We start from the raw sequence: 15,751 nt of genomic DNA on the forward strand, positions 1-15,751 counted from the left end.
TTCTAATTTTTCTGGTTTGCTTAAAAATATCAATATAATTTAATTTAATTTTGAAACAACATTTAAAAAAGGATTTAATGAAAATATAAAGTATTTTAAAAATTTGAATTCAATGATTAAAAAGGTATAATTACGATTTTTTATTAGAAAATTTGTAAGTAAACATCTTTCATTTATTATTATTATTATACATCATGTAAAATCTTCCGACCACAAAAGACCCATTAAGTAACGATATGCCATATATTTTGTGCGTTTTCAGCTAAACATGTATATATTCAATCGCTATCAAGTAAATATATCCGAAGTTACATATGATCTTTTCAAACGGGATTTTTAATACACATTCAAACGCATACAAATATCAATTGACAAGTACGAATGCAATACATGTAGGCGGGTCACAGACCCCAGTTGTGTGGGTAAGTTAGATATCCGTTAAGATTATTGTCATTGTTTCGTAGGATAACATGGAATTCTTGTGGCTAACTAAGCGCTACCAAGTACAAGTACAAATGCCGCTCGTGCAGTGGATCCGCCTCGAAGGACCACGACTTGCACGTGGGATGACTACTACAAATTATATAGGACTAACCAAGCAGCGTGAACTGATGGTATTTCGGGTACTCTTAACTTTAATCTAATACATCATATATAAACTAAAATGTTGTGCGAATAATTTAGTCAGAGAGATTCTGCTGGGATCCTGGATCTCTGTACGCTTATAGTCCCGGCTTGGTTTTGTCATCGATGCTGCTGCCGGCGCTCGCCGTGCTGCCCGCATCCGATGGCACCGGGCTGGAACGTCCTGATCCTGGCCTAGATCCGGATTCCACGGGAGTGGGAATGGGACTGGTTGTCGGACTGGTCTCCAGGTCGCTTGTGCTGCAGATTTCCTGGAAGGTGAAATTGGAATTCAGCTTGAGAAAGTCATTTAGAATCCTTGAATTTTGCCCCAAAAGGTCCCCCGTCGACAGACTTGCACATGGACTTGAACCTGGACTTGAACTTGAATTTGAACTTGAACTGACCTCATCCGCTTGTGTCTTGCTGGTCACAGCCTCTGGCTTGCACTCCTCGCTGGACTGGTCGGCCTTCTCCGCCCAGGAGCGAAGGAACTCCACCACGTGGCTGTGGCCGAAGTTCTCTGCCTCATCCACGGGCAGATTTCCCCAGCGATCCTTGGGGTTGTGGGGTACATGACACTGTTCCAGCAGGAACTTGACGCACTCCAAGTGTCCCTCGGAGGCAGCCAAATGGAGGGCAGTGCGACCATCGTAGTCGGCCAGGGTGATATCCATTCCGGAGAGACGATGACGCCGCAAGGCCGTAACATCGCCGCTGGCAGCTGAAAAGAGCAGATTCACGATGGACAGACCCTTGGTCTCGTAGCGATGCTTTCGCGGATCCTTCTTGTTGGACAGATGCTTCAGGTTGTCGTAGCGATGGAAATTGAACATGGAGACCAGCTCCTCACAAAACTGTAGTCCTCTCACTGTATTACCCAAGTGATCCAAGGGCGGGGACCAGGCAAAGATGCCCATTACGTTGGGGATGACCAGCATCATGCCGCCACTCACTCCAGACTTGGCTGGCAGACCCACCTTGAAGGCGAACTGTCCGGAGTAGTCGTATGTGCCGCATGAGTGCATGATCGAGAGCACATCCCGGATTACCTCCGGCCGGAACACCTTCTCCTCGGTGGTGGGGCAGATGCCACCATTGGCCAAACTGGCCGCGATCACGGACATTGCTTCGCAGTTGGTCTCCATGGAGCAGCACTGGAAGTAGAAGTCCATCACCTCCTTAAGATTGGTGCGCTTGGGGAAGCACTTGTTTTCCCGCATGTAGAAGCCCAGGGCGTAGTTCCTATCGGCAGCCTCGCGTTCGGACAGGAATACGGCGTTATTAAAGCCGATATACTCCCCGCCGGACAGCCGCTTGAACCAGGACATGGTGTAGTCGAAGATCTCAGCGGAGGTCATGTCCGGCTTGACCAGGGCATTCATCAGGGAGCAGGTCAGAATGGCACCAGCGTTGATCATTGGATTGTGTGGCTTTTCTGTGGAGATACAATTATATAACTGCCATAAATAACACATCGAGGCAAACTTACTGTTCTGATCCAGGACCAGTTCGTTGAAGTTCCTGCCACTCGGCTCCTGTCCCACATACGAGTGTACGACCTTGGGACCCAGTTTCTCCAGGGCAATGGCGTAGGTCAGTGGCTTGCTGCAACTCTGGAGTGTGAAGGGCACATCCACATCACCGATGGAGAAGCGCTGACCATCAATGGTGCAGATGCTCAGGCCCCAGGAATCGGGATTGTAGCGCGCCAGCTGGGGAATGTAGTCGGCCAACTTGCCCAAAGTGTTGGTCTTGCAGCGATTGTAAATGTCCTCGATGTCCTTCACGAAACTCGTAAAGTCGGGGATCACGAACTGCTGCCGGAAGGCCTTGGCAATCAGCACAATATTGGGGGCCACCACACTGAATACGATAGGGATTACAATGACGAAACTAGGATTGGAATGACTAAGTCAATAACTTACGCCTTGAAGGTATCCCGATTGAGATGCTGAGTTTCCGCCGAAGAACCCGTCTCGTAGTTATTTAGCTTGTGCACTTTCTTCAAGTTGTCCATCAGTTCTCGCACTCGCGGATCGTTCCGGCGAATACCGGTGGTCTTCAGCCCGGCCAGGAACTTGCCCATCGAGATGAGGCCCGTCTCCTCGCTGGCGAACATGTCGAATAGCACATCCTCCGCATTTCGCTGCTCCTGCTCGCGATGGCTGTGAATAGAAATATAGAAATTCCAGTTAGTGGGGGGAAATTAGCGAAATAGTTTCGAAGCCGCAGAAAAGCAATTGGGTTTAGGGCACCTGCTAATTGAGCGGCGATCCCCGACTGAATTTTAGCATGCGTGTGTGGAAAAGCAAGTCAAAAATTCACAAATACAAAATACTGTTACTACTAAGGGGTGTAGAAGCGGAAGGCGGAATTTTAACGGGGGGTTTGTCTTTAGCCAACTGGCGCTGAAGTCAAAGTGCTAATTGGCTCACAGACATCAAATGCAGCGCGGCCAAAAAAAAAATCTGCACAGATCCAGTTGGACTTCTCTAAATATAGATCTTCCTCCATGGTTGGCCGACTTGATTAATTGGGGCTTTTTTCGGAACTATCAATTCGGGAAATCATTTCGCGCAGACCACAATCAACTCCAATTTAGTCGAGTTGGGCTTGATTAAGAGATCGTTTGGTTTATGGTGTATATAGCATGGCAACTGATTCAAATTCTACTGGGGGAGTGTACAAAAAACAGAACAGTTGAATCGATTACTCACGGCCGCATCGAATAGTGGCGTCTCTGACTGCTAAAAGAGTGATAAACAGGATGATCAGACAGCAATTGTTAGTTAGATTTCCATATGTTGGCCATAAATGAGCGTGTAATGAGCGTCAATCAACGCAATTTTCGTTTTGGCATAGTTATATACTTATATAGGGGGTTGTGGGTGTGTCATATAGATATGGGGTGTGTTATGTGCACTGTCTATTTTTACGATCCACTCTGATATACTTTGAATATATATGTATTTTGTCCCTGCCCCTGACTGTCTGCTTGGGCTGCACTTTCCGGCACTATTTTTACCTGATTATCGCGGAAATAGTACGCACTATGGTGCCGCGACGATTCTGCAGCGACATGCCCTCGATAATCTCCTCTATGATGGCCGCCGTCTCCGTGGTCTCCTGCTCCTTGCCCCGCCTATAGTTCTCCTCCCGCTCCTTGGTCTCCCCATCCTCACTCTGCCGCTTCAGCGCCTCCATTTCAGTTGTTTGCACCATCACGGCGTATACGTGATATTCGATGTCTTTGGCTGTTTTGTATCGTATTGTATTTTCTATACTGGATTTCGAACGCCTCGGATCGCCTTGACTTGAGCGCCGAGCTGTTGCAAGTTTAATGGGAACAACAGTAAGCGCGCTGGCATTTTATACATTAGCGGAAAGTGTGATTTTTGCTGCTCCCAGCGAACGCAGCACTTAGATAGCCATACGGATAGACGACCGGAGATCGGAGAGCTGTTAGCGGTGGCGGAGAGTACGGGCCACGAAGAGCAGCGCAGGGCCGGAATGTGCTAATTTCTAAATCATGTTATTGCCAATAAAATAAATTAATTAACTCCTTTTTCTCTACACACATAAAGCCCGCACGAGCACACAAAACCGCGGAGTAGATATGACTGGATTTATAGCATTGTAATGGCACTGGCACTGGCCATTGTCTGGCGTTCTATGGAGCCGATATTCACATGGGCACCACTCCGAAACCGATAAGGAGGTGGACGTCACGCGGCGGAACCCCGTTTCTTTGATTCCGATAAGGCGGTGGGCACGTCTCCGGGTGATTCACATTTACCTGATATACTTCGTTATCACCTTGATGAACGTCTCCTTCTGGCTTTTGGTGCACAGTCCTGCGACCATTTCGGCTATGATACCGGCATCTATGAGATCCGCATCATCCTGTACTCGTTCCTTGCCCTCTTCGGTGCCGGATAGGGGTTCCGTGGCCGGAATCTCCACCTTCTCCTCCTCCACCTTGACGGCATTCTGCTTGACCAGCTCTATCAGCTCCTCGCCCGTCATGGACTTCAGATCGTCTACGATCTTCTGCCTGATGCTGTCCTTGAACTCGGCCGCCTCCTCGGCGGTGTAGCCGTCCAGTGGGAGTGGCGCCTTCTCGGTGGCATACTGCAGCAGGTTCCAACTACGATCGCCCATCATTTCGATTTGGTATATCCTGCTCTTTCACTGTGCAAACTTGCGGCCCGTCGGCGCCCAAATGAGACCAGTCGGCGAACGGCCAATGGTTTTATAGTTCGCCAACATCATACATCAAAAGCCAATACATACGAGTATGTGTGTAAATCATTCAGAAGACCCGAAAAGAGCGAGCGAATTCGATTTTTATCTTCGTTTAATAAACGTATGTTAATTTATTTCTATGCGCCTGAGATTGCCGGCAATTAGCGCGTGGTATCGGCGCAGATACTCCCAACTCGGAGCACCGAACCCCATAATATCCCCCGGTTCTACTTGAAACAAAAGGGGATCTCGCAAATATGTTTACCCCAAAAAGCGCCATCAAAATATTTTTCGCAATTTCTTTGGACTTTGCCGTACAGTTTGTTAATTGTGTGTGTCAACGATTTCGGTTGTTGTTTTCAAAACAATATTTTCCGAACTAAAAATAGCAATGCAAACTGCAGCCGATCTAAAAATGGATCATTGGTACATAAAGTGCAGCCTGGCAGCAGCTAAACTGTTGACCCATTTGGTTATGGCCACGTGGGAAATAGTGGGTAAGTACAGCAACCACAGACGAGCAAGGTGCAAATGAGTGGATCAAATATTTTGCAATCCCAATTGGATGATTGCATACAGTTAGTTGTGCAAGTGCTATGTGCTCTGGATTGTTTTGCGGTGTAGAATGTAATATTGACGGTGAAAATGTACAGGGTCAGAGGTCAAATTTCGATAATGTACTCACAGCTTGGCATTATCCTCTTTGGTCTTGGGCGTGGAACTGGTATCGTAGAAGGACAACTTCCGATTAGCAAACACCAAGTTCATAAGCGGTGGAGCGCGCAGTTTTTTCTGAAATGTACAAAATATTCGTATATTACAGCTGATTGTTTAGGTCGGAAATTCTCTGTTCGCATCACGTTTTCCCAGTTATGTCAAAAATCGAACTTAATGGCACGTACTAGCATATTTCAGAGGTATATCCAGTGTATACCGCAACTGGTTCGAAGTGCAAATAATGGTCATACGCCATTCACGAGCCCCTTTTATAGAAAGAAGGGGTTGGTCTATCCAAACATTTGTGATATCCCCGAAAATCGGCAACACTTTTGGTGCTTACAAGGATGGTAATAGCTCTCATAATCAATCCTTTGATTCTTTGATTCTTTGATCTTCTGTTTTTTTTTTTGCCTTATATTTGCAATGCCAACTTATTGCACATTATTGATTTGGAATACATATTGGGCATAGCCTACTTATTTTGCCCACAGCATTTATATTTTCGTTACTGGAGAAATCGAAATCATTCATTAGTGTAACTGAATACTGTCCTGCCTTCGATCCTAAGTACTATTGGATTGGATAACCTAACCGCATGACATCAGCGAAGCAGATGTCTTTGTGCCTTTCTTCAGTTCCTTTCAAATTAAATTGATTGAAAATATTCCAGCAACTTTATATACTACTCATTGCAACTTTAGCTTGCGAATCTTGTGGAAATATACATCTTAAATTGTTTGCACGTGCCCAAATCCCTGTCATAAATTCGTTTCTTGTTCTCTGGAAGGGTAAAGCTTTGCCTCCCAAATCTGTTTTCATTGTTAAGCGTTTTTCGCACTCGCTGCTTATTTGCATATTATTAAACACTTATTTAAGCGAAAGAAAGTCATGTGGCGCATATGTATCTCGTTCAACAAAAACAACACCGTAAAAATAAAAAGAATAAGATATTGAGCAAACAAGTTCCGTTCAAGGGGCCTGTCACATTAGCGTGGGACTTTGGCACCTTTCGAATTTGGATACCAAAGCCGACGGAACATTGACGCACAATTCGCGCGGAAATGCAGATTATAGTTATCAGAGGGAAACGTATTCCGGGGATATGAGAAACCCATCTTGTGCACCCAAGAAATCATTTTTTTTCATCATTTCTCAAAGCGTTCGCTTATTTTCTACGCAGTTCGGCTTTCAATATAATGATTACATTAAAGTAAAGCCATTTTCGAACGGATTTTACGCGTATGCTGCTTTAAATATAATTTATTGTTGTAATAAACTTTTAAACTTTTAAAACTATAATTAAATTAAACTGAAGGCCCTTAAGTCACTGATAAGCGCATAAAATATACATATTTTACATTTTATCGCTCTCAATTATTCCTAATGGGTTATTTCCCAGAAATAAATGTATTTGATCTAGAAACTTCCTCGCTAATTTCTGCATATTTCTTTCAATCGCGAAATACCTTACTTTATTTGAATAAAATTGGCAAAGTTCATGAAATATCCATTTGTTTGCCTAAGAACAAACTAACTCTCTTATTTTCCTCCTCTCCACTTTTCTCCAGCGACCATGTGCGTGAAGGGGAGTGAGGGAGAAGGGGCTGGGTTTTACTGTTGTGGCAGCTAAAATATTAATATGTACATATGTACGCACGGTATGCTAAATATTTATGAATGTGTGCTCTCTCATTTCTATTTCTCCCATGGCAACAAAAGCAGCGCAAACATTTCGACTAGTGATGGACTTTTGACAAATCTTCGCCTGCTTTATACCGATCCATAATTATTTTCGCTTGATTTACCACCTCCGACTTTATTTGTTCATAAATGTGTGTTTTTGTGTTGCCATGCTCACGTTTACTCTATTTATTTTCGCGTGACTTTAATACTTCAAGAGTCTGTGAATCACATACACTGTAAAAAAATATCTTAGTTATGCACAAGCAAATTTTAAATAAAATATACTGCGTTTTAAAGATTTGTTGGATTTGATATAAAAACGATTTATGATATAAAGTGGGATGTTTATGGTTTTTGTCCCTTGTCTGGGATTAGATTGTAATAAGCTACCGATAAGAAAGTACCTAATTTTAACCAGACTCCATAACAAAGTACAATAGAGTTTAAAAATAGCACAGACAAGTTTTCCTTATCAAAGTTACATAAATTATCATTTCATGTTGATAAGATTTTAGTTCTAATGAATAAGATTAAGATTGTCTTGCCGGAAATAAGCCATATATCAAAGAAAATGAAACTCATACATAACACGCCTTTTTCTGAGTGTACATATATATTTGTTTGATTGTTTCACGAGCCAAAGATTAATAAATAAACAGACTTTTATAACCATCTCGACTCCCATTTCCAATCTCGCCATCATTGTTTGAATGCCTCGGTCAGCGTCTCGCCGTCGTCTGATTTTTTGACATTAAATAATAAACTTGTTGATAGCGAGTGCTGCTGAATTGGGAGTTCCACATGTGACATGTGGTATTTGGGGATTAAGGATGAGTGTGTCAGTTGATTTGCACCTGATTAGCGCCTAGCCCCCGAAAATTTGTCATGATAATTTCACAATTAGTTCGCCCGGTAGTCTAGTCGCCGCAATCACAGATGCGATAAGATAAACTCAATTATCTTTTCTTTCTTTTTTTTTTTTGGCAGAGGCAGGACAGTGGGTGTGTTATCTGGATATTGCGTCAGTCACGCTGCGCCTGGCATTTATCTAATTAAACTAATGCCCGGCGTCTTCAGCGAAGAATTCAGCGTTGTCAGGCTGCAAAGAAAGTCATATGCCAAAATCACTTCCAGGCAAGAGTCCATACCTCGGTTTTTGTTTAAGTTTCGAGATCTATTTTGGGATTTTGGCAAAACTGTTTGTGCTTTCCGCTAGTATCTGCGCATCTGTGCGGATTATGCGTTCGCTTTTGTGGATAGCACATGAAAAATCAATAGACGAGCGAAATTTAGGCCCAAAAAAAACGTACTTAGTCAGCTGTTTTTCGGCCAACCACCCCCCGCGTTTCAAATGCTCCTCAGAAACTTACCTCATTGATTATTTTCTGCTGCAGCTGTTTGCCCGTGTGTCCGAACTTGGCGCGCTTCAAGAGATCCGTATCCTGGTCGAAATCCTCGACGGGCTCGACGGCGGACGCCTTGGCGCGTTGATGGACCAGCACCTGTGCCTGGGTCGTCAGGAGACGAAGGTTTCGACCGGCTAGCGTGGGAACACCTTTAAGCATTATCACAATCACTGACTCGGCTAATTGGTTGCCCTAATGACGACGATGGTCTCTCTGATTCACGGATTATCGGATGCCTAACAGGGTCAACCTTAATGCTCGTACTTGATGTCTTCGTTCACGTTCACGATGCGTATCCGCTCCGTTGTCTGCACATGCGTCCTCTTTTACCAATCGCTGGGTACTAAAATGCCAAAAGCAGAAAGCTCATAATCAGCTCAACGCTGCCGTAAAAAACGTTGGCGGCGGCCAAAGCAGCGGTGATTAATTCTTGGGTTGTGAGTAAGCATAAATAGCCGCGCTCTCTCTCTCTCTGCCTCTGTTTATTTGGGGCAGAGTTTCAAGGCGGGGGAGACACTACCACTTCCAATGGTGGTAGTTCTCTCCCAAAAGAGAGGGTGATGACGTTGCCGGGGGCCCGTCTAAACCAGTGACGTCATTAGCACAACAGTGCAAATTAGTTTTATACACTGGGAATCAAGGAATTGCCTTTATTACATGGAAAGTTATTTGTTCAATTAACTGTTTTATTAAAAATCATTCTATCTGTGATAACAAAAATTAGCCGCACTGTTTTATTTTATGTCTACATACTTTATTTATAAATCCATGAAATACTTTACAATCGAAGGGCCAGCCGCTCAGTCGCAGTGGGGCAATACATTAAAGAGGGCCGACATCAAATGGAGGTAGTCCTCCTCCACCACTTGAACCTGCGACAATTCACAATACCCAGGCTCTGTGGGCGGGGGAAAGTGTTGCAGTTCGATGGCGGCCAGTTCGTCCTCCAAGAAGGCGTCGCCCGCCTGTTGAGCGGGATACAAACGCTTTCGGCCATCTCTATGATCCGAGCTCGTCGACATGGTTGCATCTTGAATTGCCGCAATGGGACTCAGATCGCTGCTCATGTCAAAGTTGTGCGGTGCAGGAGTTCGCTGCTGTTGCTGCAGATGCAGTCTGCGTACGACATTAACACGCAGTTCGTTATTTGTGTTGCTGCGGCGCACAATTTCTGAGCTGCGGGAAGAACTGCTTGAACTCCTCACTGGGTCCACGCACTTAAGTTTACAGAGCCCGTGTTTTCGTCGTATCCAGGGACTACGGTTCTCTTTGTAGTCTAATATCACCTTGCGGCGCACGAACTCGTTGAAGATTAACAGCTCGTTGTTGATGTCCCGACGCACGATTTGCTTCCAGAGCGTTTCGAGGTTCGGTGAGCGAATTATACAGATGGCTTGCGAAGCGACCAGCATGAGCAGATGCTCCAAGGCAAGCAAACAAAGCTGGCCGTCCATGTTGGAGAGCAGCTCACTGGCTGGACAGCTTCCGGTTGAAATCGATGCAGTGGTCAGAGATTTGGAGAAGGTGCGGTTGGTTTGGGTGCCTACACAAACATCAGCATCATCGTTGCCCCCGGAATGCTCCACGTTGGGCAGTGAGTTTAGTGGCACCTCACTGAAGCCATGATTTTGCTGATGATTTCAATGGAATGAGAATAGAATGGACACACTTATAATGTCGCATATACATACCATATTCAAGGCCTTCACGTATATGTTTACCAAGTTGAGGACTATTCCAAATGTGAGCGTCAAGTTCTCTTCGTTCAACTTAGGTGCACCAAACTTGACGTCTAGTAAGACTGAGTGTTTGGAGGGCTCATATGCACTGCAGCACAGTAGTTCCATTAAATCCGGACTGAATCTAAGCAAGGCTTTAACGCAATAAATTATTATATCCGTGAGGCTGTTATAAAATGGAAATATTTAGTATAGTATAACACCATTATTCAAGGCAACTCACTCATTGCAGGCGGAGATAAGTTCATCGTCAACGATTAGAGCCTCTGTGCTGCGCAGGATTTCCAGCTGGGAGCGTCGACCAGCCAGAAGACACTTTAAATTTTTTTGCTGATGAAACAAAGATGAGCAGTGGCACAGCAAACTCTGAACTGCACGCTGTGGATTTCAGATAAGCGATTAAAATATTATTTAGTTGAACAACTAAGACAGAACCCACCATTAGGTTAGCAAGCGAGAGATCGTTGTCTTGTCTCCACTCTTTGTGGTGCTCCGTCAAACTGGCTACTAAGCTAACAGCAGCCTTAATTAAGTGCATGGCTGACGGTTCCAAGGATTGCTTGCTCAATAACAATGCATCCTCCAGAAAAACAGCATGAATGCCCACAAATTGAAAAACATCTTGTAGAAAGCACTTCTTGTGCTTCTCGTAAATGATGGTAACGAGCTCAATACCTCTGGCGTATACAGGCCACCACTGCTCTACGGTCCAACCTTCTACATCCGCAGCCGTCGTCTTAGTGAACTCATGTTTTGACTGCAAAAGTTCACTGGGAGGCAACAGTTTCAGCCACAAGTATTCTCCCAAATCGCAATGCAGAAACTCAACGGAACAGTGGCCCTTGGCAAATACAATGAGCACATCCAGCAGCTGCACACTTAGAACTTGTTTGCTAAACAATGGAAGGGTTCGAGACACGCAGCGCACGAGCCGTTGAAACAAACGCACCGACACAAATGGCAGATCCCAGTTTCCGGGACCATCGTTGTGGAATATGGTAGCGACAGCCTTTAGCAAATTCAGACAGAGAATAAGTGAGTTGGTGGATGTCTTGCTGTCTGAACTGTCCGAATTATTGAGGCATTGCGATTTTTCCAGGCTCACCGAGTTCTCCATGTGCTGCAGTTCGCTGCAGATGATGCCTACGACTGAGTTGAGAAAACGTAAGGCTATAGACGAGTCTCTGATAAGAAGGTCTGTGTATAGATGTGTGCACTTGGTCACAATGGCCAGGCATGCCTCCTTGGCCCTTACGTGCTGATCCTCATAGCAGGAGCAGATGCGGTTCATCAGTTGCAACAGTAGGTCCATTAGTTTCTGTTCCTCCTCTAAACTGTCTGTGTACGCGTGCTTAAATTCGAGTAAGATGAACACATACAGTTCAGCCAGTATGATGAACGGTCGCATGTCCTCCAAATAATTTGAGCGATCAACCAGGACAACCAAACACTTCTGCGCCATTAGCTTGAACTGCGAGTCGGGTATGGTTACGAACTTTGGCTGTTTCTTTAGCAAAATTACAATTAGATCCTTAAAAGCCTGCAGGCAACAGATCCAGTCTGGCAAATTGTCGGAAGAACTCGAATTTTTTTCAGCCGGAACCTTGGGCATGTTAAAAACGTAATAAAGCCAAGGTCCAAAGTATTTCTGTTCAAAGAACTTATTCAGGACGTCAAGCAAAGCGGTATCGGTTCCAGTTCCCGTATAGACTTCAATAGATATAATATTTAGAAGCTGAGTGTAGATTCGTAAATTTGGCTGAAGCTCGGAAAAGAGCGGCGAGCAGAGTTTCTGCCAAAACTGTTTATCCTTCACTAGATCATTCACTAGCATTTGCAGATTATGTTTCCACATTGAGTGGAAGATGGTCATGATCTTAGCCGGCAAGGCCTGTTGAATGGTTAGTGGATCCACTTGAAGGGCGTCCAGAAAGTCTCTCATATAAGTGACAATACTCTCGCCAATATTGGGAACACAATCCTTACTGAAAAATGAACGGGAACGTTTATCAAGGTCATAGTTAACCTTGAAAAATGCCTCGGTAACACCCGGTTGCTTGGCAATGCATGCGTCCACCAGCTCAAGGATGGCTATCTTTATGGAATCACTTTCTAGCTCATCAGGCAACTTCTGCATAAACGTCAATCGGATTTGATCAGCCTCCATATCCAGACAGGCCAAGAGAGACATATTGAACTGGAGAGCGATTCTTTTCAGCAGGCGGCAAGACAGAATCGGTAGCCATCTATCAAATATGTTGCTCATGTAACTGCATACTGTAGGTATGATCCGCAGAGTATCACGCTGTTTGGGTTGTGTGTATATCAACGCCTCCAGCGGGGAAAGGGTTTCACTGTTTCCATATACCTCTTCCTTAAGGCGCAGTAATTGCATCAGGATACGCATGGATAGACGGACCAACATCATTAAGCCGTGAGCTTGTTGCTGCATCCAATTTGTCTCTAGTTCCATGGTGTACTGGACATAAGAATTGCCCACACCCACAAATCTAAAATATAATTATTATTTAAATTTATTCTTGGTTGGAGTTACGGTAGCTCTTACCTCAAAAGAATCAGACCATTTTCCAAATTTAGAAGGGAATAGACGCACACCTTTACCAAAAGTTCGCTTTGTTGGCAATTAGGGTTTTTAGTAGTGTTAAACAAGTCCAGGATGTCGCATATAAAGCTAAGAATCTCGAAGTAGATCTTGTTTCTCTCCACTTGAGAGTTAAAGTGCCAGGTGTGCACGTGCGGGAAAACATCCCTTAACAGGAATATAAGGCCGGGAATCTCCATCTGGATTAGGCGATTCCGTTTCAGGTTGGAGTACGCTCGCAGGAACCCAATGTAAGAAAGCAAGAATTCGTAGCGCTCCCTTTTCTTCTCCACATTATCAATGACGGAGCCTAAAAAGCGCGACTCAAAACCCACTCCATTGGCATTGGCATACATTTTGAAGTCGCATTGAGATCGCGGGCTTACTGTCGGCAAGATGTGTAGGTTGCTTATCCGTGAAAATATCTCCTCGTCTACCAACGGCAGCAGCGCAGTGCAAACATTCAGACAGCTGGACAAAAGTCCAACTGGTGGGCATTGAACGTTTTTGAACGTGTGCAGCAGATCAACGCACATCTCGGTAGGATGCACCATTTCGGCGCTGATGTCGGATATCGATTGACTGCGCTTCACAACACTTTCCAGAAATCTTAAACCAGCTTCTACATTGCGTATGCGCTCGCTCGATTCAAAGTCACCATGCATGTGACCCGTCTCGCCTAGCAGACAGTTGATTTCGTGGTGCAGCGCGTCAAAGTAGTTTACCGGAACACGAAAGTGCATAAAGCAGCCGGACGGATGTTCGATGGCTGTGCAACTAGTTCCTGCGGGTATGGTAAAATCAATTCGCGGAAATGGTTGCACGCTGGCCAGGAGCTCGAATTCATTTGTGTCCACTTCTCTGAGTTTGTGCTGACTTTCATCGTAACGAAGAGCCAATATGGGCAAAGCTTCTATTTGACTCTTGACCTGAAATATTGGTAGAATAATTTAAACTGATGCCTTTCAGTATACGAGTAATGGCTTACATAGTTGCTTTGCCCCGCTTTTGTCAGTGACATTGCCAGTTTGGACAGATGTGTTAATTCTAGGGGGAAGTTCTCTAATAGAGTTTTGTATAGCGAACACGGACCATCATCTAGATAAATATAAAGTTGTTCGTTTGAAACTAATTTTTTCTGTTTAGATCTTTTGGTTATATGATACTGACCTTCCCGACTGCAAAAGTCTTTAGCTAAGTGGGGCCATGAGACAAGTTCGCAGAGCAATTCGTAAATGCCCTCATACCGAGCGCAGCTGCCATCGCCGTCAAAGAGGTTGCACAGATATCCAACCTGGTTGTATATGGTTTTTCGCACAATGCGTGACAGCATAGAGTCATCGGCGAACATAGAATGCCTGGCAATTAGGTGCAGTTGGACAAAACACTTAAGATCCACGGCTCGCTTGCCCAGCTGCCGACAGCGAAGCAAGCTGGAGGCATCGTCGGCATCGTTGGTGCCTCGCAAGCGAAGCAGCATCCACGCTAGGAGCAAAGGTCCGTGCTCTGGTCTGTGGTACATGCTGGCAATGTCCACCTGTAGATCCTCTATAAGTTTTTCAATTAGATCCGAGTGCTTCTCGGGCTTCTCAAAGTCGAGGCACTTTAGAATCAACATCAGCTCTGAGTATGAAAGGCTTCGAGAAATCTCCTGATGGTAAGGTTGGGTGTCATCCAGATAACTTTGCATCTTTCCGAAGGAGTGTTGCTTGCAGGCGGCAAATATTCTCTTTATCTGCTCCAACCCCATGGGCAGGTGTTCCGCTAGCACCAGAAGGATGTGCAGAACCTCGTTGATCTCACGAGCGTTTCGCTCCGACCATGCAACTAAGCGTTCCGCAGAGTGGAAGCATTCTCCCGCGATTAGCTTCCTGGGTGGCACTTCGCTAATCAAGCTCTCCAGTTGGTCTAGGTATGAATCTCTAAGGCGGGGGATGGTTATCTTTTCGACCACGGCGCGATACTCCTTGTGATAGGGATGATTCGGTACCCGGTGGAAGACGATAAGATTCTTAACAATCTTGAGGACAACCATGCGTTCCAGGGAGTAGTAATGTCGTATGTCCTCGTGCAGTTTGGCCATATTCGTTTCGGTAGAGATCAGTTGAGTAAGGAGACTCGCCGATCCACGGTACTCCTGCGTGAGGTAGTAGCACAGGATTTCCCAACATTGGGCGGATTCTAGATCCAACAGGTCCTGCAGTCGTTCGGTGAAGGGCAGCAGCTTTTCCTGCTTTTTCTCTTTGAGCAACGTGCCCAGCTCGAGGTTTGAGGCATTCTTGGGCTTAAATTGAAGCACTCCAGCCTGCAATTCAGAAGCCACGTTCATCAGCTCCTCGCGTACAGTATCCTGTGGCGTCTCATAGTGGATTCCCGAGACCATCGGCCACAGGCGCTTCCAGTCGGTGCTACATGGCAAATCGTAGGATTTCAGTTAGTCATTATTCGATATTGTCGCACTGCCTGTACTCACATCACGCTCTTTTCCACCGCAGGCATTGTCTAGTCCCCCTTTCTTAACAACTACGATAAAAAATTATTTAATAACAAATATATTCTGTTCCACGCGCAAATTCGCGGCGTTGGAGTTGCCACCTAGCACAACAAAATGCCGGGACTATCAGCTGGTAGCACCGAAGGTGTATCGATAAAACGATAGTTCCTGTTTTAAAAAGCCAGTTAGAAAATTGTGATACAGTGCGCACTCAAGGAATAATATAATTATAAAA

At 45.0% G+C, this 15,751-nt stretch overlaps 2 protein-coding genes across 12 annotated transcripts; both read right to left on the reverse strand.

Moving 5' to 3' along the window:
• Window positions 1-229: 229 nt before the first annotated feature.
• LOC6608886 (glutaminase liver isoform, mitochondrial) lies at window positions 230-9,026 on the reverse strand. 11 transcript variants are annotated; one of them, XM_002033564.2, is made up of 7 exons: window positions 8,646-9,025; window positions 5,558-5,664; window positions 3,345-3,374; window positions 2,553-2,792; window positions 2,117-2,490; window positions 1,032-2,062; window positions 230-896 (listed from the first exon to the last, which is right to left on the reverse strand). In XM_002033564.2, the coding sequence occupies exons 1-7, from the start codon at window positions 8,838-8,840 to the stop codon at window positions 723-725; spliced, it is 2,151 nt and encodes a 716-aa protein (XP_002033600.1). In that variant the 5' UTR covers window positions 8,841-9,025; the 3' UTR covers window positions 230-722. The 11 variants fall into 11 exon arrangements, with proteins under 11 accessions (XP_002033600.1, XP_032570478.1, XP_032570475.1 ...); XM_032714587.1 differs by lacking the exon at window positions 8,646-9,025 and adding an exon at window positions 5,933-6,006; XM_032714584.1 differs by lacking the exon at window positions 3,345-3,374.
• Window positions 9,027-9,385: 359 nt separating this feature from the next.
• LOC6608887 (nucleoporin NUP188 homolog) lies at window positions 9,386-15,615 on the reverse strand. Its single transcript, XM_032714580.1, has 8 exons — window positions 15,496-15,615; window positions 14,193-15,430; window positions 14,011-14,120; window positions 12,987-13,951; window positions 10,860-12,930; window positions 10,644-10,798; window positions 10,373-10,586; window positions 9,386-10,312 (listed from the first exon to the last, which is right to left on the reverse strand). Exons 1-8 carry the CDS (start codon window positions 15,519-15,521, stop codon window positions 9,482-9,484), a joined length of 5,610 nt encoding a protein of 1,869 aa, XP_032570471.1. The 5' UTR covers window positions 15,522-15,615; the 3' UTR covers window positions 9,386-9,481.
• Window positions 15,616-15,751: the final 136 nt, after the last annotated feature.

Source organism: Drosophila sechellia, chromosome 2R, assembly GCF_004382195.2.
Source record: "Drosophila sechellia strain sech25 chromosome 2R, ASM438219v1, whole genome shotgun sequence".
NCBI classification, from domain to species: Eukaryota; Metazoa; Arthropoda; class Insecta; order Diptera; family Drosophilidae; genus Drosophila; species Drosophila sechellia.

What these genes read in the sequence shown, in the direction of transcription:
- LOC6608886 (XM_032714581.1), bottom strand. Translation starts at nt 8,840, where the DNA reads ATGCTTAAAGGTGTTCCCACGCTAGCCGGTCGAAACCTTCGTCTCCTG. An exon ending in AATCGGGATACCTTCAAGGC is followed by an intron (nt 2,491 to 2,552) that starts GTAAGTTATTGA and finishes TATCGTATTCAG; the next exon opens with TGTGGTGGCCCCCAATATTG. An exon ending in ACTGGTCCTGGATCAGAACA is followed by an intron (nt 2,063 to 2,116) that starts GTAAGTTTGCCT and finishes GTATCTCCACAG; the next exon opens with AAAAGCCACACAATCCAATG.
- LOC6608887 (XM_032714580.1), bottom strand. Translation starts at nt 15,521, where the DNA reads ATGCCTGCGGTGGAAAAGAGCGTGAT. An exon ending in GCGGTGGAAAAGAGCGTGAT is followed by an intron (nt 15,431 to 15,495) that starts GTGAGTACAGGC and finishes TTTGCCATGTAG; the next exon opens with CACCGACTGGAAGCGCCTGT. An exon ending in CTTATCTCCGCCTGCAATGA is followed by an intron (nt 10,587 to 10,643) that starts GTGAGTTGCCTT and finishes ATTTTATAACAG; the next exon opens with CCTCACGGATATAATAATTT.